The following is a 25,555-nucleotide window of genomic DNA, read 5'->3' as shown; positions in this document are numbered from 1 at the left end:
ACCCCTCTGAGTAATCTGTGCCAGTGCTTGGTCACCCTTACAGCAGAAGTGTTTCCTGATGTTCCAAAGGAACCTCCTGAGTTTCAGTTTGTGCCCACTGTCTGTGGTATGTCACAGGTCACCACTGAGAAGAGCCTGGCTCTGTTCTCTTTGTGCCCTCCCTTCAATTATTTATACACATCATGAGACTCCTCCTGAGCCTTCTCTCCATGCTGAACAGCTTCCTCTTTCTCAGGCTTTTCTTATAGGAGAAATGCTTTGGTCTCCAGTTACTAGTTTTGTTTTGTTTTTTTTTTAGTTTTTCTAGGAATCATATGGACATAAATTAAGTTTTAACTAGAAAATTTACTACTGTCCTTAGATAAATGTAGAAAGTGGACAAATGAGAACTTACTGAAATTTAAATAGGAAAAAAACTGATGCAATACAGTGCTTGAGAATATAGATAGATATTATCCATACACTTTAAGTAGTCCTTCAGCAAGGGCAACCATTTAAGGACTAAATTGAGACAATTTTGCCTGATGTTAGCCTTTAACAGAAAGCTCGGTTACTGCGACAAATGGAAAACTCCTTGTGGTGCAACTTAATGGATGCATTTTGGACTATGCAGTCCTGCAGCATCAAGCATATGGAGTTAATGTGATGCTGGTGAAGCTTTCTGATTTCTGCTAAAGCCAGCTGGAGTCATGAGCCGGAAGGAGTACCTCCGTGCTATGCTTGGCCCTTGGCTGTTCTGTTTTGGGAAGGTCTGCTTGCTCAAGAGTACTGCAGCTTGAGCTACTCCTTGCACACATGTAGGGGGTCAGGCTGGGTTTGATCCCTTTCCTAAGGGCACACCACTCTGGACCTCAGTGTTCCCTGCTGCAGCAGCCAAATGGTTCATGCAGGGCTGGCTTAATCTTTCAGACTCAATTAATGTGGATGCTGCCTGAGAGTGTCTATGCAATAAGCCTCTCTCCAAAAGCAGCCTGGTTTTGGTATAGCTCTCCAGGAGATCAGCCCAGGTGCATCTGTATCATAACCCACAATCTTACCTATTTTCTACTTGTAATTTCATCTTTCTGATGAGCTTCTGCAGTGTGCCTGTCATGGGAGTGAGAGTGATACTTTTTTATTGCAATGTGTCTGCAAAATATTTGTTTTACGTATCTGGTGGTTGGGGTTTTTATTGTGGTTGGTTGGTGGGATTTTGTTAGTTTGGGGTTTTTTCTTTTCTTGGCCAGCAAGGTTAGTTTTCGCTAACTAGCTTTAGGGGTTTGCCCTCGTATACTTCCTATGAATTTTTATAACTTGCTATAAATATGAAGTAGGAAAGTGTATTAATCATCTGTTTTCAATCTGGTTTGGATTGCCCATCATGGACTAGTATTGAATGTCTGTTCTTGATAATTGGTAAGTAGATTGTTCTGACAGCTTGGAAGTTCATTTTATTCTAGTAGCTTTAATTAACTAAGTTTTCATTTGATGAGGGTCTGAAGTCTTCAGAACACATGAATTTGGAAAATTCTGCAGGTCTCATTGTTTAAGAACATCTGGGAGAGAGCAAAAGAGGCACTTGAGTTGCAAAGCAAGGTTGGTAGGGCAGGTGCTTACAGTTCAGTGCCTGATGCAATGAATTAATTTAAGGCTTTTTGTTCTGTCCCCAAGTTACCATAGCAATGTAGAATGTGTTGATCTGGTAAAATTTACTCTACAAGTTCAAGTTGGTTTAAAAAATTGTTGTGTAAGTCTGTTTCTACTGTAAAGGTTGTATGCTAGATCACATGTCTGCTGCACTGGATCAGGTTTGCTTTGCTGAAAGATCCAGCATCAGTAAGCTTGGAACAAGTTGAAACATAACAGAAATTTTAAATGCAGCAGACTTTTAAAACTTTTCAAAGTAATATTGATCAAGAAATGTCTTATGAGATGTGGTACAGTTAAAATAAATTTGCAGTTTTATTTATGGGAAATTAAATAGTTTAATTCATTTATTCATTTGTATTGCGCAACATAGCTATTTTAGTTGCTATCTAAGGTAGTCACAAATACAAACTGTGAATTGATGGCCACTTATTAAAGAGTTAATGATGCCTGATTGTTTGATTTAATGTAGAAAGGACTTCATTAAAACTCTTGGGGTTTTCACATCATCCCACATCTTCTATCACATGTGCTTGCTCTCTCTCACAATTTGGTTTATTCACATACACATGTGTGTGGTTCAGTACTAATATGGGGCTTAAGCATGTACAAAGAAGTAAAAGAGGAAATTTATTTTTCCCAATTAACCTCCATTCCCTGTTTCCTTGGCTTCTGCTATTTTGTGCCTGTGATATTGTGCAGGGTAGCTGAAAATACAAGTTATTCAAGGACATACTTTTTCAGACCAGTAGCTCTAGAAAAGAGCAGGCCATCTGTTGCATGACCCTACTGGCTAGTTTACTCTAGGTCTGGAATGTTTAAGGTAGGTAAATACCTCACTTGCAGACTTCTTTACTGCCAGCAGAAATAGACCTAAAATGTGTATTTATACATCTGCATTCCCTTAGGTCTGAATTTCAATAGTTCTGTTATTATATCTGTAGCACAGAGGAAAGGGAAAAAGTGTCAGACCTGAGTAATTTTCATAGAAGCTTCTCAGTTGGGATCTGTTATCAGAATACTTGCTAGTTTGCCTGTATCTTTGCATTTAAAAATTAGGTTGGATGCCCTAAAAGTGAAGACAAGCTATACCCTATAAAATATGAGTACTGTTGTCCTTTGCCAATGTCTATGAATTTTTTTTCTGACCTTTGATTTGCAGACACCTTTAAGTTTTGGCTTTGATCTCTTCATGACATAACTTACTTTTAGATGGAGAGGTTCCTTCATGCAAGAAGGGGTTTATGTGTATATTGGGAGGAGGGACAGCTTAACTCATAGGAATAGCACTGCTCATCAGGAAAAACGTGTGTGTTTTCTAAAGTTACATGGAACTATATGGTTATTTTAAAGCTTGTCGTAGTAATAATCCATGGCTTGTTGTTCGAAAAACATGGCAGTAGGGGCTTTTGTAGCTTCTCACTTTTCAGAGATCTGAAAGAGTATCTCAGAGTAAGTTGGGTTTTTTCCCACATGCAACTGTAATTGCATGCTTTTCTGACATTTATAATCCCCAACAACTTTCTTTGTATGATAGTTCATAATTTTTGGAGTCTAATTTGCTGCTGTGTGTTGTGTAGCATATTTGTTGGTCAAATTATCCTGGGTTTTTTTTGGTTTTTAATTAATAATAAAATCAAACCTTAGTAATTCCCTATTTTAATAATTTTTTTCTGCAAAACAGATTTTCAGTGCCCAGTTCAAGAATGAAGTGCAGCTTATTTCTGTTGTTGCAGAGAGTTGTATTCTGGAGTTGTATTGGGTTTTTTCTTGCCTAGAAGTAGCTATCAGGATGGTGATGCTAAGGAATAATTTTTGATGGCCTCAGTCATTCACTTATGTAACTTTGAACGTCTGGTTTTATTCAGGATAAGCTAGAAGGCATTAACCTGAGATGGCTTCTAAGTAGGGTTGTACCTGACACTGAACTGGCAGGCCTTGTTTAATGTTTGTCCCTAGTGAAATCCAATGTAGTGAAAATTTAATTTGTGAAGAGAGTGCATTATTATTAAATAAAATTACTACTGGTGGATTAAGTTGCTTGTACGATAATTCAAACACTAATGTTAAAACACTTTATCTAAAGTAAAAGAAAAAAAGAAGAATACTACATGAAATAAAAATTCTGTGCTTCTGGAAGCAGAGCTGTGCTTGGATGATTATTCAGAGTTAGTGATATAAATCTTCATGGTATCCAATAGAATGATCAATGCCTTAACAGCTTTTTCCAAGCCTTTGATATGTTGTGTGTTCCTGTTTGATAATGCTACAATAAATGGCAAATACAATTGTATTAACCAATTGGATAGAACATATTCAGAGTGTTCTTTTGCTTGGTTTTGGGGTTTTTATCAATGCAAAGTCATGTTTGGTTTTGCTTCTCCAAATAGTGATGTGTGAGGGTGGAAGTTGGAGTCCACCTGATGGCCCTGACAGCATTATAGGTATAAGTTACTATCCAGACCTTTACTATCTCAAAAAAACTTGAAAAGGTTCTATCTCTCTGTGATATGTGTGAGCTATCTGCCTACAGCTGTTTCATTCTCCATAGACCCCTATAATTCATATAAAGCCTGGCTTAAACTGGGAAATGTGTTGTCCTAGTATGTGCAGTATCCAGTGGGAAGCTGCTCTGATTCTGACTGGGAAGGATTCACTTTTAGTTCCATTTGTATGCTTATTTTCAGTAGCCAGTTATTTCTTCAATCAGTGTAAAATGTGGTTAGAAAGCTATTTCACTCAGAAGTTTAAAATATGGCAATAGTCTGGTTTCAAGATTACACATATTTTTCAGTACAAGTGAACATTTAGTTAGCTAAGTGAATCTGTTGTACAAACATAGTATTGTTTCCTCTCTTTGAATTTTAAGGAAAAATTGTGGCTTTCTGGGCCTTCATATGTTCCATTTGATTAATGGTTAGTACATGATGATATGATTTCCTGTGATCTTAGAGGAAATGTAACAACTGGGCTGCTTTATGAGCTAGTAATTTTTAAAATCAGTTTGGATGTTTGCAACGTAAATTCAAATAGCTTCTAAAGTATTAATTCTTAAAATATTTTTTCTTGTGCCTCCTATCAATAAGTAATGCCACTTAATTTGTCTATGCTTTTAGCTGATTTACAGTGTCATGAAAATGTAGAGATTATTTAATGAGATTTGTAGAAAACTGCAACTTATTTTTACTTAATGCATGTACTGTGATAATATGGCTAACATGAAAATATGCCTAATATGATCATTCTTGGTGCCTTTTAGGTAAACTGGTAAAAATAATCTCCTTTTATCATCAGAGTGAATGAAACATAACCTTTTTCATATTATGTATGTCAGTGGAGGGGGATGTATCACTTTGAGATTCCCTTACATTTTCCTACTTTGGTAGTTATGCTCAGTTTTCAGGGAGAGCTGAATATATGCCATGGGAACAGAAGCTGTCAGCAGAAGTCTGCATGTCATTTGGTGCCAGTTCTGGGAATAAGAAAAGAATTAAAATTCCTTTCCTCTGGAATGAAGCAATATTTTTAAAGAGTGTATAAGTTAATAAGCAAAATGTGATGTTGAACCAAATTTTTCACTTCATAAATGAAGGTAAATGCATTGCATTTTTTTAATGCATTGCATTTTTTTAATGGATTAAAAATCTTCTTATCTTTGAGTATATGAATGTTGGCATTCTGATTTTGCTCATCCTTTTCCAGTGGTAAAGGTAAGAGACAAGAACTGTGCACAGGCTCTCCTTTATTATCCTGATACATCTCCTGGCATTTCTCTGGTATGAATTATGAAAACCCTAAGCCTATTTCACTGCTTCTCTGTGCACTTTCTTGTTCCATATTGAGGTGATCCCTGTTCTGCAGTTGTTTATACCTGCTTGTCAAAATTGTTCTTGTTACTTTGCTTTTACCATTTCTGAAATATGAAGATGACAGCAATTATTTTGCCAGTATTCACTAGGAAAGCTTTTAGCAAAAGGGAATTGCTAATTATAAAGTGTTTTAATTCAGAGAAAGAAGCTAAAATTCATGCACAGGAGACTGTTGATAAGAATGCACATACCAAGACAACAAAATGGGTTCCCGCTGCTGTGGCAGATTGGGTTTCTTTCTGGGAAATAAGCAGATTTCAGCCAAAGTGTACTTTTCAGTGGTTTCTCCACAAGAAGTTGCTTTGATATTCTTTGCCAAATCACTTGAGACTCAAATTTTTATTTTTATTTTTAAAATTGAGTATATGTTTTCTTCTCAATTTTTTTTTTCTTTTTCACTTTCAGTTCAGAAAATAGTTCTCTTTTCTGAATGCTGTAGTTGAAATGCTTCCACTTAATGTCCTGGAGTACAGCTGTTTGTACTTCAGACAAATGCTATTTCACATTCCTCAGGTGAGCTGTGTGACTGAGCACAGCCCTTCCCTTTTATATGAAGATCAGCTAGCCGCAGCAGTTTAGGTAGAATATTAGTGAGGTTATCACGGGGTGAAAAAGTAGATTTTTGGGGTTTCTAGAATGGGAGTTCAGGAGGCAAGATGGAGGGATCTGGGCATGTCCAGCCTTTCTCCTTCTTCTTCTTGGCCTCAATCTTCTGCTGTGATGTTGGCACTTACAAATTGGTTTAGAGTAGAAACTCACTGTCTAACATAGGTGATAGGTATAGGAAAGTAATTGTAAACATTGTATACATAGTTTTTAGTGTAAAGACATAACACTGCCCTGGGGGCAGGCAGAGAGTGCCTGGACTGTCTTGCTGAGCAGACCTCGGCAGGACAGGAGAAAGAATTTTATAGATAAGACGCAATAAACCACCTTGAGACCAAGAAATGAAGAGCCCTGACTCCTTCTTCAAGCACCGGGCTGGGAAAAGAGACTTTCCAACTTTCCTTGGGGTCACTATGACAAGCTAGAGATCCTGACATTTTACACCCTCTTGATCCTTCGCAGAGCAGCTACATCCTTTATGGAAGTGTAAAATATGAGGTTATAAGATGTTATTTCATTATTTTCTGGACAATTCGTTTTAGGAGTTAAACCTCTTCTGATGCCTGCTTACAGGGACACTGGTAAGTAGCAAGGCCACTGACTAAGTTTCCCCATGGTGAGGCTTTAGGCAGGAGAGGCAATGGCACAGGCCTGCTGCTCTTCACTGTGGGCACTGTTCGGCAGTGCTTGTGTGCCCTGACTGTGCTGGTAATGGCACATCTTGGGTTAGGGGTGTGCTAATGGGTGTGCACTTTTGTAATGGAAGGAGGATCAGCATTACTGGCAGAATGAAATAATGGTAGCAGGAAACCCATGAGGGCTGGGCTTCCTTAGCAGATCTTCATTGGTGTCATCAGTCTGAATCTGGCTGTTGTCTGTGCATCTTCCCAGTGTCGGCCTCTATGAAAAGGGAGTCTGATGTTTGCTTTTATCATGAACAGGGTAATGATAAAGCCAAGTCAAAATGGTGAATGTACAAGTTTCAACACTGTAAATTGCTGCTGTGCGTGCAGGGGTGGTGCTTAAGGCAGTTTCTGGGTGTTGAAATTGTAAACCCCCTCGGTGCTGCTTGTTCCTGTGGGACCCTTAAGGTTGTAGAACTGATTGATATTGTGAGTTGTTGGATTCCCAGCTGCTGCTGTGATCTTAAACAGCTTCTGTTGTCTAAATCCTGACAAAGATTGTGATTACCCTCTGCTTTTTTTATAGGCATCTGGGTTTTGGTGGTTTGGGTTTTTTCCAAGAAGTTTTTGGCTTTGGCAAATAAATTTGTGTTTTATGGCTGGGTTTATCAGTTCTCAGGGGAGAACCTTGGCCTCTGAAGTGCACCACTAGTCATATAAAGAAAAAGTTGTGTTGCTTATGGCTTTAGATGCTTCAATAATTGTGATGTGGTTGACTTAAGGTGAAATTTGAGCATTGTTTCTCTGATGTTACTTTGCTTCTGTTCACAGTTCAATTAGAAAATTGGTCTGTGAACATGGCAAGACTGCAGGGGGAAACAGTTTTATTTCTGCATTTGCCATAGCAATGCTGTATGTGAGACTTGGTTGCTTCTCTTCAACATCAGCTTTTCATTGAGATCTTCATTTAAATATTGTTTTGAATTTGATTTCAAAAAATGATCTTGTAGCTCCCAATGAAATAAGTTGGAGCAATATCTAATTATCAAGATGCTGGGTGTTTTGAAAAGTCAATTCTAAAAACTCTCATACTGCATGAATTCATGTTTACTTTTGAACTTAATCTCTTCAAATGTGATTCCCACCAGTTTAGTTTCACAACAGTCCATTTTCCAAAGATGCTGTAAAAAGAAGAGTTTGTACTGTGTTGCTAAGCTATATAGAACAGCCTACAGAGAATTACTAAATCAGACTAATGTATGGAAAAATTGCAGAGGATGACTGGAAGCTGCATATGAGCAATGAGGTTTAAAACCAATGACTGAGTAGAGACTTACTGAGGAGCAACAGCTTGTTTCATTGTTTGGATAAGAAAGCATTGCAACAGGAAAAACATCTTTGGTAGATATAAACTGTATACTGTGATATACTTTATGTCCATGGAATAGACAGGTTAAGGTTTTCAGGCAAGTCTTGACGTTGTGGAACTCAGCTAGAGTTTATAACTTTAGTACCTCTGTATCTTTTAAGTGTAAATGCTTTATTCAGTCTTAATTCAAGTGTTCTTATTTGAGTGCAATGCTGGTCTGTATGTAGAGAGGATGTCACAAGACCTTACAGGAAAATTAAGCACAAATATACAAAGAAAGTCATTGATAGATTGATTTTATTTATTTTTTTTTTTTTTACATAATGCAGAATGGGAGGAGCGGTTAAATACATAATGATGTTAGTCATGACAGAGTTTGACTGACAAGTGATGAAATTGCTTCTATTTCCACTGACAGATAAGAGGTTTTTTGACAGCTCTGTGGAGTTTGTTCTTTGTTAATGTGACAACAGTTCTAATGTAATTAAAATTATTTTTGAAGTGCTACATAGAAATTCATTTCAGAAGGAGAAGAAAGATACTAAGGTACTTAATATAATTTCTGCATGTTCAATTGTGCTAAGAATCTTTTCAATTTATTTTAAGTTCTGTTACCAAGTAACTTGTGTGTTTTTATAATAAAAAGGTGAATATGTGCTTAAACAGACTTATCAAAATCACATTTTGGTTGACGGTTTTTTCTTTGCCATTCCTGTGAAATGAATAATGTCAAGATCCAACCCTTATGCTGGTTATTGAATTTCTTGATTTCTTTTTTTCTTTATTTAATTCAGAATTTAATTATAGAGTGCAAATATTATACCTGCAATAGTGTGAACTGTGCTTCCTTTGCTTTTGTTCGATACTGCATTCCTTAAAAAATGTTAATTTAGTGGGTATGTACTGAAGTTAAAAGCTAGATCAGGAGATATGTAAAAAAGTATTTGGTCACAGTGACATGCCTTAAAATATTAAAAATGGGAAAAGGAAGTAGAGTGTTTGAGGCAGTCACAGGTTTCTGTTAAAAGGGAACTGCTTGAAACTTGTCACACAACAGTTTGGTTTCTTTTATGTTCTCACCTGGGTGTCCAAGCCAAAGTCCTTGGCCCTTGTGGAAAAGGGGAAGTGCTACAATGCACTGCTCCTCATTTGCTGTGAACAGGCTAGAAATACCATCTTTTAGGGAGAGCAAAAATATCTTAAAGTCTGTTCAGTGAACTTGCTGTAGTGCTGCACTTTTGGTTCAAGTTTACTGATGTACACTACTTACAGACCTTCAGAAAATGCAATACAACTTGAGTCTTGCAGAATGTGTAGCCTCCAATTTATCGTTTCTGAAATGAGATGCTGTTTTGACTTTCTCCATGACTTTCTCTGTAAAAGGCAGGCAACTCTTCAGGATTCTTTCTGATATCTTTCTTTTTTTCCCTACCCCTCAAGATCGTGCTGGAAGCATCAGTACTCTTGATTCTTTAGATTTTGCAAGATACTCTGATGATGGCAATAGAGAAACAGATGAAAGAGTAGCAGGTAAGTGTTCTATATGTTTTAGGAATCACAGAATGTTAATTTTACTGTTTAACTTGTTGTTTCTAGCATAAGTATATTTAAATGAACATTTTTGAAGATGACAAGATTTCACTGAGGTGGTTTAACTAGTTGCTTGATGTTGGACACTTCTGCTGTAATTTCTCTAAATATTCAGGCAGGGGTACTTGTGTATGATTCCAGATGTCACCAGTGCAGAAACACACAGTATACTTGAAAATGGTGCCCAGCCTTTGACAATAGAACTGTATCCTGGTATTGCCTACTGACTACTATTGTTAAGCTGGAACATTCACTAAATTACTGTACATAGTGGTCTGTTACTACTATGTGGGTTAGAGCTTTCTGACATAAAGATCTGTTGCAGGTCATCTCTTGAACATAGCTTTCATTGAGATCAAATAAGCACTTCCAAACCCAGAGCAAATTTGGGATTTACTCAGTTCCATAAATCTTCTTTGCTACAAGTCTTAATTTTAGTGCTTTTCTCTCCTATTTGATTCTTTGTATAAGGTTGGGGTTTTTGCCTTTTGTTCTGAGCCTTTGGCTCTTTTAATTTCAGGATCTATTACATCACCAAGGGCAGGAACTTCTCTTATGTTAGAAATTATTTTACTAACCCCTTTTGCATGTGATCCATGTTTCTCTGTCCAGTTTTTTTTTGCAAATTCATATATTAAGATATTCACAGCTTCCACAGAGAAACCCATAAAAGCTCTCTAGAAACAGAAACCCATAAGAGCTCTCTAGAGCTCTGTTTACTTCTTGTCAGTTAGTAGTATTCAATATCCTGAGCTCATGGAAGTTGTCCACACTGTGACTTCTGCTCACATGGTTAAGCTTTATGAAACCTGAGGTGATGCAAGCTGCCATGTCTCTCTTCCACCCTATTGTCTCTACTCTGAAACACCAAGCTACGAAAAAGCTGACAAAACATAGTTCTGTAAAGGCTCTTCATTGTGAAATTTCATCTCTGGGTCAGACTGAAATGGTGGGAAAATCTCATTTTTTCTTACCCAGCCAGTGTTGCTGAGTTAAAGGACTGGATTCAATTCACAAACACAAAGAAATTTTGGTGCTCTGCTCTAGAGCTATATGAGCTTACTGTTCTTCAATTTATATAGAAACTTCTGGGTTCTTATTACTATTTAGCTACTCTGTTTTTCAATATACATAGCTCTTTTTAAGGAGGCAATAGTTGTAAATAGAAAACTAATCTTCTAAACAAATTGTGTTTAAGGAGCCCAAGTATTTGTGAATTGTGTCCCAGAATGCAAGGAAGAAACAAGGAAAAATACCAATATTTTATTTATTTTCATTATCATAGTGGATTTTTCCTGGTTCTAGTCAGTATTTCTTGGCAATAGTGTTACTGAGAGAGCTGGTTTGATTCTTGCTTGGAGCTGTCCTTAGAATTGGATTAGAGATGCTTATAGAAAATAAAGACCAGTCAGAATTGACATCCAGTAGAACCAGTAATCTTCTGACAAAACATTAGTGACAAAATATTGGTTACTTCCAGTATGAAATTAATATAGCCTAAATTTAAGTGTTAAGTAAATAGTAAAATTGATCAATATTTTTGATAATTGATATGTAGTGATTGACTGCTGTCATATGTAATTGATGAGGAAATTGTATGTTGGGATATTTACAGTTCTGTGTTCCTTTAGAGATGTTTTTCAAAGAGTTCTTAAAAAGTAACATAATAACTTGAATGAAGTAAGATTGAGTATTATTTCTGGATGTTTTTAAAGACTAGAAGTTTTCAAAAATATTTTGTTTGTGCATAAAATTCTGGTTCAGTCATAATTGCATAAAATATTTTGCCTCAATCATGTTTAAAGCTGTCTTCCTGAGCAATTTCAAAAACTGATAAGTATTTATTTTGCTCATTAAAAAATTATGTCAACAGAGGTTTCAAAAATTTTGCAAATCCAGTTCCTTCTTTAAACAAACTCTGGCTTATAACTTCTGCTTTTGGAGTTGTTCTTAGCTGCAAAGGCACTTTGAAACCTAACTGGAAGTCTGTTTTGCTTATTTCTTCTAAAATTCTTTCTTTTCTGTTAAAAGCTTTGATGCTTAGGAGATTAAAATTGTAATCTCTTGCGAAAGCTGGTGGCAATGATCTTATAGTCATATTTTTCTTCTGATGGTTCTGAAGATGAGGTTTGAATCATTTCCCTTTGTAAATGCATTTCTTATGCTCCTATCTTTGTTTTTTACTGTTTGGACAGAACACGATTTCCATATCAGTTCCCTATCATATCAAATGAAAGATAGGACATAAATGAAGGTCAGTCTCTAAATGAAACTGCTAAACTGGTTCTGAGTCAGAAGGACTTTAAAACTGAGGTTATAACATACCCACTTTATGAATACTTTTGTATCTTGACTGTGTTAGAAAGCCCCAAATCAAAAAACATGTGCATATATCATTATCCAAAGCCACCATATTTCATTTGCCCATTATGAGTAGTGGTAGACAGCTGCCGAGTTTTTTTGTTTTAACAGTCTAGAAAGTTCTGGAAATAACTGTATCAACTCTTGTTTGAAACTGATTTCAGTACTTAAAAGCTATTAGCCCACTTCATTCCATCTGGAATTAGAATCAAAATTTGGCCTAGAAGCAAACATATTTTGAAGAGTTGCTGAAAAGAGCTTTTCACTTGGGAAATCTGCAGGAAGGACTCTGAGTCCCTTCTATAATATTATCATCTGCTTGACTGAAAAGATGCAAGTCATAGAAGCCAGTCAAGATGTGGACAAAACTAACTGCAATTTAGAAAACATAAATTTTCTTCTTTATCTACCTGATCTTAATGAAAATGAGAGGTGTGGCAATTTGGTTAATACATTTGTAATCCACTAGTAGATGAAACAAACCAAAATGCATCCTTACAGCTTGCAATTTACTAGATGGAAACAATTTGTTCTCTAAGACTGGTAACTTTTGAATCCAAAGTCATGTATTAAGTGCTTGAAATAATTGCTCCTAGGATAGACTCAGTACTGAAGGATTTTTTAGGGGTAGTAGGCCTCCTCCAAATGCTCATAATTTCCAGAAAGCAGCTAGAAAATGGAAAGCCTACTCCCTTCCTGGAGTATACCTAACTTGAATACACACAGGATTTGTTTAAAATAGGTTGCCTGACATTCAGTCTAAGGAACTGAATCATCTGCTGCGTCTTAAATTTGCCGTGGTCTAAACCCCCTACTTTGCATAATTCAAAATGTTTATTATTGCTAAGCTACCTTTGACATCATCTCTAAAGATGAGAATCTAATAATTTTTGAGAATTTAATAATTTTAAAAACACATGCTGTGTTTTCAAAGATGATAAAATTAATTACTATAATCAAACTCCATTTCAATCATATGTATCCTCAGATTTCACTGTATTTGCATTGATTTCTAGCTAGTCTATTTGTCTCTGATTAGAAGAATAAGAAACAAAACTTAAAAACAGAGCACAAAAGGCATCTGAAGCACAACAATCACTTGCTGACATTGTGTGTGTACTTTGTTCATCCTGAAAGCAGATCTGGTTTTGTCTTCCCATTGCCTGTCTTAAGCCTGTGAAGGAGTTGTAAGCCTCTTGAATTTCCTTCCAGGTTGAAGGTCTCCAGGGGTTGAAGCTGAAGACAAGTCTGCTGTAGTTCAGGTCTTCCCTGTAGGTGGTCCTGTCTCATTAACTTCAAAGCATTAATGAGGCTGCTGAGTCAGGTGTTGGCCTCCCACTATTAGAGTGACAGGTTCTCTGTTACTTGCTCATGAATCCTTCTGCTGGTCTTTATTTTTCTACTGTGGTAGTCATATCTTGTGCTGAAGTACAGCTTTCTGATTTGGGGCTATTTGTGTTATGTGCTCAAGTGTTTCACATTTCAAGGCTGCCTTTTTTCTTAATACTTCCATCAGGAAAGTGGGAGTTGGGAAACCTCAATTCCTGAAGTATGTTTGGGACAGTGCTTCATTGCTAGCTCTTTTCAGAGAATTTAAATTTCTTCTGATTGATGCAAAATATATGTACAGATTCATCAGATTTAATGGGATGTCATGCATGTTTTGGAGAGTATGATTTAGGACATCTGGAGTTCTGCATTTACTTGGCAAGGAGAAAGGACTCCAAATGGCAGTTAAGGAACAACAGAGCTTGTAACAGTATGAAAGTGAGGAAAGCTGGGTAAGCACAGGGGCTCTTGATACTTCAGTGGAAAACTACTTTTAAAAGAAAATGTCCAGATGCCATATAGTGGCTTCACAACACAAAACTACCCTTCCACCATTCTCTGAAGTACTGGGTACTTCATAGTGAAGTATGCAAAAATCTGACAAGGTATTCTATATGTAGATTATAAAATTCTAATGTAATTGGAAATAATACTGCTTACACAACACAAATGCTGGATGATTTTAGAAGTACTGTTTATTTCCTCAACTTTTTGGGCTTGGCTCAACAAGACTGCTATTCATCTAGATCTCAACTAGTTCAATCCCAATTGCAGGTGGTTCTTTGTAGGTTCTTTGTAGGTATCTACCATCCAATAACTTATTAAATCATTAACAAATATGAGTCAATAGAGTAAGACCCTTGAGAAAGCTTAGTTTTGAAATTTCAAAGCTTAGCAGACAAGCTACTCATTCCTGATATGCACTTCTCTTTTAAGCTGTATTAGATGAGCTGCATGAAAACTGAAACATTTAAAAATTGCTGATCTGAAAACCTTGGTCCAATGCATCATTGCTTGCTTGAAAGATTCACCCATTTAAAGTCAGGCTTTGTAATTTTTTCCAGGGTAGTAGCTGTAGTGATTAGAAACTTTTAATAATGAAAAAGCCATTTAAAAGCCATCACTTTTAATAAAAAGAGCCATTGAACTTTAGATAGTTTTCTCCCCTAAGGCAAACTAAATTGTTCAGAAATACCTTTTCCTTGTAGGAGGATTACCCAACCTCAAGGCTCTAAATTTCTATTCTTTGCTTTCCTGGTGCAGAGGAGTATCTGATTCTTTCCTTTCTTAGGCTCTCTGCAGCAAAACTTTTGTGCATTATTCTTAAGCTGTTAAGGAGCTGACACTCCTTAACCAAGTGCTGGGAGTTGTACGCATTATCAGCCTAGTGAAGCATGAAGCTGCACTTTAGCTTGGCTTTATCAATGCTTCTGAAGAGGTAGCTTCAGCTTTGTAACAGGAGAGGGGGAGAGGCATCGGGTCATTTGTATTCAAAGTCAATAGTTCATCATGGTTACAAATAAAGGGGTTATAAGGTTGCCTTTTTATGTAAGAGAATGCTATAGAATCAACAAATGGGGATTATTAGTGTTGATTTCATTGGTAGATATGTTGAATTAAAAATCATTACATGTTTTGGCTGAAGATCAAATTTCAGTATAACTTAAAGAGCTTTTAATCACAATTTACATTTGACTGAAGTTAATGTTATAGCTGTTTTCATGTATAATTGTATAAACACCTATAAACTTCTTCAACACCTATAAACTTCTTCAAGTCAGTCATTTGTGACTGACTTGAAAGCATCAAGGTTTGTATGATGGCAATTATCATGGTGCCATTAATAAGATTAGATGAAGTACAACTGAAACGATGCTGTGTTGTAGTGGGATTATGTGGCTGTTTTGACATGCTACCAAGTGACAGCTTCTCAAATATACTATGTGTAGAATCTTCTACTATGTAACAGAAACATGCAGCAGAGTAATCTACTTTTAAGGTTGAATGGGTAAAGTCCTAAAGGCTTCTAATTGTCAACATCGTCACAGTTCACTAAAATTCAATTCTTGCCGTCTGACATGGGTTTGTCTGACATGAGTTTTTTGGCTTTCTATGCCTTCAGACATGTCTTATTCCTATTTTCCTTAATTGGATTCCTGAGTTTTTATAGTTTGCATTGTTTTCCTAACTTTTTTTATTATTTATATCATTCTAGTTCAGGGCACTCCTGATCTGCAACTGTTCTGGTCTTCGAAAATATTTTACAAGAGTAAAATGTTAACACATAGTTCTTTCCATAAGAAAAACTACTTAATTTGAGTTCTTTAAAATTTTCAAAAAGTAACAAATTAGTATCTTAAAATTGTGAATAAGTAACTCAAATGCAAGGAGTGCTAAAGTTAGGAACTTACTTTATGATGAGAGTGTTTTCTAACTTTGTTGCACAGAAGTATTTGCAGATCAGCATTGCTGAATACTAGAGAGATTTTACATATTTTATTCATTGTATCCTCAGTTGCGCTTTTGTATTGCTGCAGTAAAATTCTGTGCATCAAACAAGTTACTTTCATGTAGCAAATGTGGTGTACTGTAGTAACTCCTTCAGTTTTTATGCAGAACTGCAAACTGAGTGAATCTTTTTTCCATGAGTGCTATTTATCAAAAGTCTGTTACAGATGCTCAAAAGAGGAACTGGTTTTATTTGCAGCCTTCAGTAACATTTTTTTACCAGCAAGGGCCAATGCAGTGTTTCTGCTGTGCATTGTGTTCTGTTAAAATATTTCCAAATGCCATGGTAAATTGTTTCCAGGCAGTGATTAAAGATCTCATTGAAATTTCTTGTTAAAAGTCACTACAAAATTTTTCCTTTTGTTTGGGAATAAAGTAGATATTAAACTATTCCAAATAGGTCACCTAACACTTCAGCATGGTAGGTGTTCTGTGCTCATCTTTCCTAGTTAAGAGTCCTTACTTCTGATAACTGTATATTTCAGTGTGATTAGATTAATCTGAGAATTAGTGAAATGCATGTATTTATCTGGTCACCTCTTAAATAGGTTTCCTTAAATGTTCTACCTGTAAATGGCTATTAAAAGAACATTTGCTATATGTTTTGCAAAGGTCCAGGGGATGAAAATTTGAGGTCACTATGTACATACGACCTCAGCATCGAAACACATGAAATCTTAGTTCACACAAATCACCACTGACCCTTTTTGGAGGAAACATTGGAACATGAGAAACAAATATGAGTGACTAGGGAAGTGGAAAGGTGAATTAAGAGAGAGTGGAGAACTAGAATTAAGTATTTTTGAATTTAAAGCTGACTCTCGATCTTTGAAAATCAATGTAAACTTTCAACAATAATGGTGCAAAGACTTTTTTCCTTTCAAGCTTTTTTCTAAGTACTGTAGAAGAACTGCGTTTTTTGGGTGTTTTTGGTCTTGTATATCTCTGTTCATTGGAATTCAGTGACCTGAATTCAAAATCCTAATCAACTGTGGGACATTCCTAAAACTCCACTCTTTTTAAATAGAAATTTAAAATTACATTTTTTTAGTAAGATAAAGTACATTTCAAGATCTCCAATTTAAACTACTAAAATTTTGGTGTATGATTTTATTTTGCAAATGAAGTCTGTGGTGTCAATGGGACTGTACATTCACTTGATGGTTTAAGCTTTGCTACATGGAGACAGCTTCCTCTGCTGCCACAACATACTTGTTTCATTTAGATCTGTGTTCTTATTGCCCACATACTCCTCTTACCCCCAAAAAGCCAAAAGATTTGACAGCATCAGTTCCCAAATATTTTCCCAAAACCTTGCAGCGAGTCCTTGTCAGACAGCTTGAAATTTTGACTTAGCTAAGCTAAGGCCAGTGAAACTATGGAAAATATTCACCAGTTTGCTTTCAGACCAACTCTGCTGCATGTGTTCATAAGTTCCATAAAGATTGCATGCTTTACGTTTAATACAAACGGTATCTTTTTTTTCACACCCATCCTTGCTTTTTATATTTTATTTTTTGTTTCCCTTGCCTTGGTTGGATGCCTGTGTGTGTTTAATCCAAATCCCTGTCCAGTCCTGGAGTTTGAACTACGGAAAGCCAAGGAGACCATACAGGCCCTTCGAGCCAACCTGACTCAGGCTGCAGGTGGTGTACATAAACCTTTTCTTAAGTCTCTACTTTAAACAATGTAGAAGTAGCTGAGCTCATCCTCTGTGAGAGAGTAAAATTTAGTTACTTCTTTTTTCTTCCCCAGAAAATGAAGTTCCTTTGCAGGAACGAAAAAATTATAAATCAAGTCCTGAAATTCAGGTAGGTGGCTGGTGATAAATGAGCTTTGCATGGATTTTAGTATGAATATTCTTCCATAGTTGGAAGAAAGATAAACCAAAGATCTAGTGTGTTTTCTTTTTTTTTTTTTTCTAGGAGCCAATCAGACCTCTTGAGAAAAGAGCTCTAAACTTCCTAGTTAATGAATTTTTATTGAAGAATAGTTACAAGCTTACATCAATAACATTTTCAGATGAAAATCATGATCAGGTAAAGTTTCCTTCTGGGTTTGAGGTTCTTTGCACGCCTGCTTTCCATATTCTGATCTTGTCATAAACTCAAGTGAACTTAAGTGATTTTTCCTGTGCATGCAGTTTGCTTCATATATATGAGTACTCTAAAAGTTAAATATGTTAGTTAGCATTTTCATATATAAACCATGGTTTGAAAACACAGCAGTTTGAGCAGTAGTTTCCCAAAATTTGTAGGAAGGAGACAGAGTGCTTGCATTCTTTAAAGGAAGCAAAAGAAGAAGTGAAATACTCTGAGTTAGATATTTCCTTGTATTCTGGTGTGACACACATTCACTTGAACTCAAGGATCTGGATCTCAAATGTAATCTTTTCCTTAGATCCTACTCAGTTGATTTGTGCAGGGATATACAATTTACTCATTGGTTGTCTTTGGGGATATGTATATGTGTGTGTGTGCGAGTACTTAATCACCTCTGGCATTGAGTACAGTATTGAATAAGCTTTTGGTAATAAGGTGTTATCCTGGCTCTTTCCCAATATAGCTATGCTTTGATGCATTTTTCTTAAGATGATCAGTTTTATGTCTCTGTTGGCTTACATTTGATGGGAAGAATGTTTGGAAGATTCTAATTACATTCTGACTGTTTCCGGGTAGACGAAACACCCAATAATATCAACACCCAATATGTATTCATCACAAAATGGGGATGTTACCAGAAGAATTAATTATGGAATTTCATCCAGTTTTACGTGAAACTGGTCCTCCTAAACTTTTCCTACATTTCATATCCTAATCTGTGGAGCAAATATGTTGTTAAATAGAATTTCTGAATCTTCCACCTCCACTGAATATTTGCACTTAACATCCAAATACTTGTGAGAATACCGTCCGCCAAAAAGAAAAGATGATCAGTCTATCCTATTTGTGCTCTCAACTGAGAAGGTTTTGTGCTGTGAGACAATTAGCAAAAAAGAGCAAAATTCTTAATTCTAAAAAGTAAATAAAAACATACTGAAATTACTGTATAGTAGACGCATTTTTTCCTATATTACTCATGTAATTATTTGAGAAAATCATCTTTCGTCAAAGAAATGTATGGGACCAGACTATGGAAAAAATAATAGTGAAGACTGGGAGCAATAGGAAAAAAGTTTAAACCAATACTTAAATTTAATGTCATTAAAGAGACCATCACAACTCCTGTGTAACAGTGCACAAACTTTCTTGTGTATACAGACATGGAATATTCTTGTGTTAATAGGATGATGAGATGTAAATGAGAAAAGGAAGAATCTGTTTGAGACAGGAGGCCCTTGTGTTGTTTGCACCTCACTATCAGTCTTCTACAGAGCTGTTTAAGCTATATTAGACATCAGGAAGAAATTCTTCATGGAGATGTTAGATGTTGGAATGGACTGCCCAGAGAGGTGATGGAGTCACTGTCCCTGGAGGTGTTCAAGAGATGACTGGATGTGGCACTTAGTGCTCCGGTCTTGTTTACATGATGATGATCGGTCAAAGGTTGGACTTGATCTCAGAGGTGTTGTCCAGTCTAAATGATTCTGTGATACTGTGCCTGTCTTCCCTAGGGAAATTACACCTGCGCTTGTGAGTGAAATGGGAACAAAACCAGTATTTCTGCCTTGTATCAACTGCGTTGGCTTCTGCTAGAATTTGGGCAATATTATTTTGGATTCTAAAAAGTGTTCATGTCTTAGCAAAAAAGAAAGTGACCTATGTGATTGGAAAGGTACTCTCTCTAGTATGTTACCTAGAGCTACCTTTATGGTCAAACTGCTTTGGTTCATAAAGTGAATCCTTCCTCTATTATTGTTTCTTGCTGAGTTATTCTTCTGTCTGATTTACTACAATATGCAGTCTTGATGTGATTGTTTTGCTATTGCATCACCTCTGGTCAAATGAGGAAGAGAAAAGAAAATAAAAGGAAGTATATTGTATGCTTTAGTTTCTTTTATTCTTTTGAAGGATTTTGAACTTTGGGATGATGTAGGATTGAATATTCCAAAACCTCCTGACCTGTTACAACTGTACCGTGACTTTGGAAACCATCATGTTGCTGCAAGAGATGTGGTGGATGCATCAGTTGGTGTAGAAGATGACGAGTTAGAAGCTGACACTCCTATACTTGGGACCGTCCCTGTGTTTGAAACAGCACCACAGTCAATAGAAGTAAGACTGTACAGGAGAAATGTTACAGCTGTTTGATGTACTGCTTAACTTTTTTGTACTAAAATCTTCTATTTCTGTCTTGTGTTTAGCAATGTTTAATAGTGCAAAAATTAGAAGATCAAATTAGTGTGTTAAACAGTGAGAAATGGTCTTTGATGGAACAAATCCAAAGACTTGAAAGGTATGTTCTTATCAACGTACTTGACTCTTGATAAATGTTGGATAACTTTTCAATGTACACATATGTGGAGCCATATCTACACATATGTGTAGATATAGGAAATTACTGGGAATTCTTCAGGGCAGGGCAGTCTTTCTTTTTCAATACATAGTATTAGATTTAGAAAAAGAAAGAGACTTCAAAGGGATTATTTCCCTTTATTACCTGTACAATTTAATTTTGTATCCCATTTTGTTCTTTCAATGTGACTTCTTATTTCTTTGAAAACAATCACTTCTGATGTTTTACATAGTTTGTTTTTTTTCAATTAGCTTTATGTTACTCCTTAGTGTGTACAGCTTGCAAACACTGTCAGAAAGATGCTTAACATCTGATGTCAACACAGTTTTTCTTTCTGAAGAGCAAGACTAGTAGACATGATGGTATCTTTAATAATAGCAAAAAATAAAGATACTTAAAAGTTTAGACCAAACATATCACTCTGTAAGCCGTAAGATATCATTCCTCTTAAGAGGTGTACTAATGCAGTGTGTGGGAAAGTGCTTAAATTTTAAGTGGCTTTATTGACTTGCATAGTTACCATTTCAAAGCCAGATAGGATAGTACATATTGATTCACCACTCTAGTATTTTGTGTTTTGCATCCTAGGTAGTGTTCTGTCTTGTAACAATTTGTGTCTCAGTGCTCAGATTTCAGCCAGAAGGAGATAAAACTGTTGCTACTCACTTGTTTCATTGATTCACTCACTCAGTGCAACGTTTTCCTGTTACTAATTTTTTACTAAAGTGCTTGATGAAACTAGTGCTTATTTGAACAGTTTATGTGATCAAAGTTATTTCTGTTATAGGAATTCTTAAACATACATGAATTGAAAGAGTATGATGAGCTCTTCAGCGTGTTATCTTTATTTCCGTAGTGCAGTAGCGTGATTTGAACAACATTTGCATGAAAGCTACAAAAATATTTCATATTTTGCTTTTTCAGTGAAATAGATCTTCTCAAGAATGAAAACTTTTCTGTGTCAACTGTTTATGGTGTAGCTCCCCATCCTTCTTTAAAACAAGTGCCTCTCACAGTCTCAGAGGACAATGGACGGTACTTGGATATCAAGAGCTCTGAGAATGACAGTAAACATGGAAAAATCGAGGAAACAAGCCTTGCTTTATCAGCTGAAGTGGATTCAAGGACTTCTAAAGATGATATGCTAAATTCTGTGCCCTCTAAAGAGACAGAGAAACTGTCTTCGTGTCCTCCATCATCTAAAGCTGCAGTCCACTTTGATAAACCTAATAGGTTAGTGATAAGTTGTAAACTGCATGGTATTATTGAAAATTCTTGTAAAGTGAGTAGATAATTTTCTAACAGTGAACTTCTGCCAAATGAATAGATCTTTTTTGTTTTGGAGGCAAATAAGACTTAACATACCTCTAGGGTACAGTGCTGATATTTTTCTATTGTTCCTAATCTCTTTAGGAAGGAGTACATATGACAAACCTACAGTTTTAGTATTAAATTTCAGAAATTCTTTTCACTTTCTACTTGTTTCTAAACCCAACCATGTTTGTTATGACAAAAAAATAGGTAAAATCAGAATAGTGAACGGGAAGACAAGAGTTCTATTCTCTTCTAAGTTTTAATTTAATAATTCTCTTCTGCTTGAAGAGTTGTTGGGAAAATTTTTTGCTTTTTCTGTGTACATGTGTATAACTCTCCTAGAGAGCAGTACTATTTTTCATTTACTTATTTTGTAATTATCAGAAAGGTAGCTAATGGCATACTGCTTTTTTGAGTTTTGATTTTGGGGCAAGCCTTCACTGGGTAGCTATGAATCTTTTAACTAAATTAGGGTATTCGTGTTGTGTTATTACTTGGAGACTGAATTTGTGCTTATAAGTGTTCTTGAGAAAGCCCTTTCAACTTCTACAAGTGTTTTTATAGTGAAAAGGAGAAGTGATTTGTTCATTAAGTGATAGATAAACCACCGTAGCCATCAGGAGTAACGCGGACCACAGACATAATCAGGGTGTATACAACTTGTAATTGTTACCACTGCGGACAAAGATATGCAAGTAGCTCACCTTATGATGTTACTGTTGCTGTTTGTAGGGAAGCAGGCAGCCATCCTGCTTTGTCTCTTGTCCCTTAGTGAGCTTTTGCTGGTTTTGATACTGTAATTTGTTTCTAGAATTATCTTTCCATCTGAAAATACCAAGTAGAAATCTGTGTGACATTCTGTGCAGATGAAAAAATGAGTGCAAGCTTATAGTGGGGTAGAGAAAAGGAACACCTGAAAAATAGAAGTTGCTAATCCTGCTAGTAATTACCTTTTCTTACAAACCCTAAGAATCCTGCTTTTTATGGATTTTCTGTACTTCTTGTACTAAGTTCGAGGGTCAGGGCTACTTTTTCAGTGATATCTTAACTTTTAGAATTGGACAGAAGGAAAGATTTCTGAATATAGTACTTTGGAGTCACATAACAAATTTATTCTCTCTTAGTTGACTATACTAGTGTTTAACAGGAAAGTAGAACAGCTTAGATTTTTCTGGAAAGTGGTCAGTGGTTTAGTTTAAGCTTTCCAGATTTTTTTCTCTTTTAAGTTTCTTTCATATCCTAGCTAAAAATCTAGATATGTGTAGTACACTACACAATACAAATATGTGTAGTAATCAAAACTTCAAGCTGTTGCTATATACTTGTCTACCTGCATTCATTTGGCTTGTTGCAAGTTTCTTCTTGCTCAGATTAATGGCGAGTGCTGGGTGGCATTAAGTGCATGAATATTAGATTGATGGTTTGGGGATAGTGAGGGTGTATATCAAAATAGGATTAAATTACTGAGTGAGGAATGAGCTGTGTATTTCCAGTGGAATTTATGATGGTAGAGACTAGAAGAACAGCATTTGTTCTGCTGCTCACAGTTGTTTTAACTGCACCTAGATTTATTTGAAAAGTATTTCAATGAAGCCGTGAATCTCCATTGAGTTAAATTCACAAGTCCCCTCAAATGCAGTTCACTGCAGAAATAAATAATGCATGTGTAATATGTAGCTATTTTTGTACTCTGCTTTGGGCTTAATATGTCAGCAAAGGGTCAAAGGAAAGCATGTTTGATACAGTGTTTTATAGATCAGTATCTAGTACTAAATTTTCTTCCTGGATTATACCCTAGGTTTGTAACAATGCAGTAATTTTTTTCACTGAATAAATAGATTATTTGTTGAATGTTTTGAGGTCTGCAGGAGAAGCAGCACAACAGAAATGCTGGATATTTATTGATTTCAATCCACATTTATTTATAGAAGACAATTACTATCATTTATTCAGAATATACTAAGAAGGGTTAACAGCTAAGACTCTATCCTAAAAGGCAAGATCATTACTACTGTATCTATAGAGTGTTTTCTTGGCATAAATCTTGCCCAGATGGGAAGAGAGAAGGGGAAGTGAGCCTGCCTTGTGTGCCTGCACTCAGAGCAGCTGTGCGTGCATGCTGGCAAATGAGGACATGACCATCATTGGAAAAATGCCTCAGTTAACAGATGGCAGTGCAAAGCACTAGCAGTGGTTTAAATATACTGCACCACATGTGTTTATTCAACTAATTTGAGGTGTGTGGTAATTTGCACCAAATACAAGGTGTTTTCTGTATACAGCAGTCCTGGCTTTTTGAATTAATTGACTCTTCTGTCCCAGAGTTATATAGAATAGAACAGTAGTGCGTGGCTTTTTATTCATTGTACTTTCTTATATTTGGATGTCTTCACTGCTGGCATTTCTTGGCCCTTGAAGAGACATGCCACTTACATGTGTGCAAGAGGCCTTGGTCTTTTATTGTTTTTGTTCAGTGTAGCCATCAAGGATTTTGTTAGACTTCTTTAAGGAGAAGCTTTCTGGACTCCAAGTATAGCCAGCAATTGTAAGAGGATCCACACTGCCCAGAACTTGCTGTTATTTAACCCACAGGGAAATTCAGTGACATATTGTCATACTTACTTTTTATTCTCTGCAGAGTGGGAATGGAACTTTGCCCTTCTGTAGGATTTTAATTAGGATTCCAAGTGGGAAAGGATCTGATTTTTCTGTAGAATGAATGCCAGGTTGAAGGACAGCCTGGGCAAAGGGCTGGCCAAGGCCTTGCCTCTGTTTCAATGTTAAGCTGCTGCTTTGCAATGCTTGCTAATGTCCTCCCCCTGTAAAAAAACTCTACAGTCTTGAGTGGAGTCTGTAAATCTGTCACTCAAGAATATTCTACAGCATAAGGACTAACATATTGTGAAAGAGGTCTTTTACAACTCACTACTGTTTAAGTAGCTTAGTAACTTTTTTAAAGTGAACCTAGCACAAAACCAAGCTGAATAGAATTAAAACAAGCTTCCTTCAGTAAAATTTAAAATGTACTTCAAAAATTGATACTGTTAAAAAAAATTAAGCAATAAATAAAAATTCTTATTTGTCATAATTTTCTAAATAGTGAGAAGACGAAAACTGGTATATTTATTGATGCCCTTTTGAAGTTTAGTAATTAGTTTAAGTAATTGTATGTAAGACCTTTGATTCTTAATGGGCTTTTTCAGTGAGAAAAGTGTGAATGATGATGTATTTACTGTAAGAAGTATTATGTATCAATCTATTAGATAAAATGTATGTCCATGCACCTAATCGTTTGTGTCTTTGTGCACTCATGTGTATTTTTGAGGGTTCAAGGTATTACCAATTTCCACATAAAAAATAGGAGTTGCCTCCTCTCGGTATCATTAGAGGACTCAAACAGCAGATGATGGAAATGGGTGAGATGCTTTCTGTGCATATTTTGGAAGACAAATATTGTGTTTCTTCTTTAAACACAGTGGATGGAGCAGTTAGATTAGCATCTAAGTACAATGCCTGAGATAAGGCAGAGGAAGTTGTCATCACTGTGAATAATAGGGTGCTGCTGCTTGCCTGTTTGATGTAGTGGTCAGTAATTGTTTTCTGAGAACATTTCTGCCAAATTGCCTTCTTCAGACATGGCTGTTTTGAAGCTTTTATCAGGGTTTGATATGGATGCTTAAGGCTTTGAGTAGCTTGGCTGCATTGGCTGGTGCTGGATGTGGCCATGAGGCAGTGCCTGTGCAGATGCACCCTGTACAAGGGCTTCGACACCAGTTTAACATTGATTTTGAGGTTCTGGCAGCTTTTGAATCCAAAGTTAGATCCCAAAGTAGCAGTTGAGCAAACTCTATTTAACCCTGAAGCTCGTAACTTGACTGACTACTCAAATGCTTTTATGCAATTTG

The 25,555-nt window shown here is 36.2% G+C and overlaps 1 protein-coding gene across 1 annotated transcript in view; it reads left to right on the top strand.

Annotated features, from left to right (window-relative positions):
* RELCH (RAB11 binding and LisH domain, coiled-coil and HEAT repeat containing) overlaps positions 1-25,555 on the top strand; it is a 72,176-nt gene that overhangs the window by 2,128 nt on the left and 44,493 nt on the right. Inside the window, exons 2-8 of the mRNA XM_014308150.2 lie at positions 9,534-9,623; positions 17,456-17,527; positions 17,637-17,692; positions 17,807-17,920; positions 19,892-20,095; positions 20,185-20,276; positions 21,261-21,569. Coding sequence (XP_014163625.1) covers positions 9,534-9,623; positions 17,456-17,527; positions 17,637-17,692; positions 17,807-17,920; positions 19,892-20,095; positions 20,185-20,276; positions 21,261-21,569 — 937 coding nt within the window. The remainder of the gene's footprint in view (positions 1-9,533; positions 9,624-17,455; positions 17,528-17,636; positions 17,693-17,806; positions 17,921-19,891; positions 20,096-20,184; positions 20,277-21,260; positions 21,570-25,555) is intronic.

The sequence above is a fragment of the Geospiza fortis genome, unplaced genomic scaffold (genome assembly GCF_000277835.1).
Source record: "Geospiza fortis unplaced genomic scaffold, GeoFor_1.0 scaffold58, whole genome shotgun sequence".
Lineage (NCBI taxonomy): Eukaryota > Metazoa > Chordata > Aves > Passeriformes > Thraupidae > Geospiza > Geospiza fortis.
Note: the sequence above shows the minus strand (reverse complement) of the source record. Positions and strands in the feature narration are given on the sequence as shown.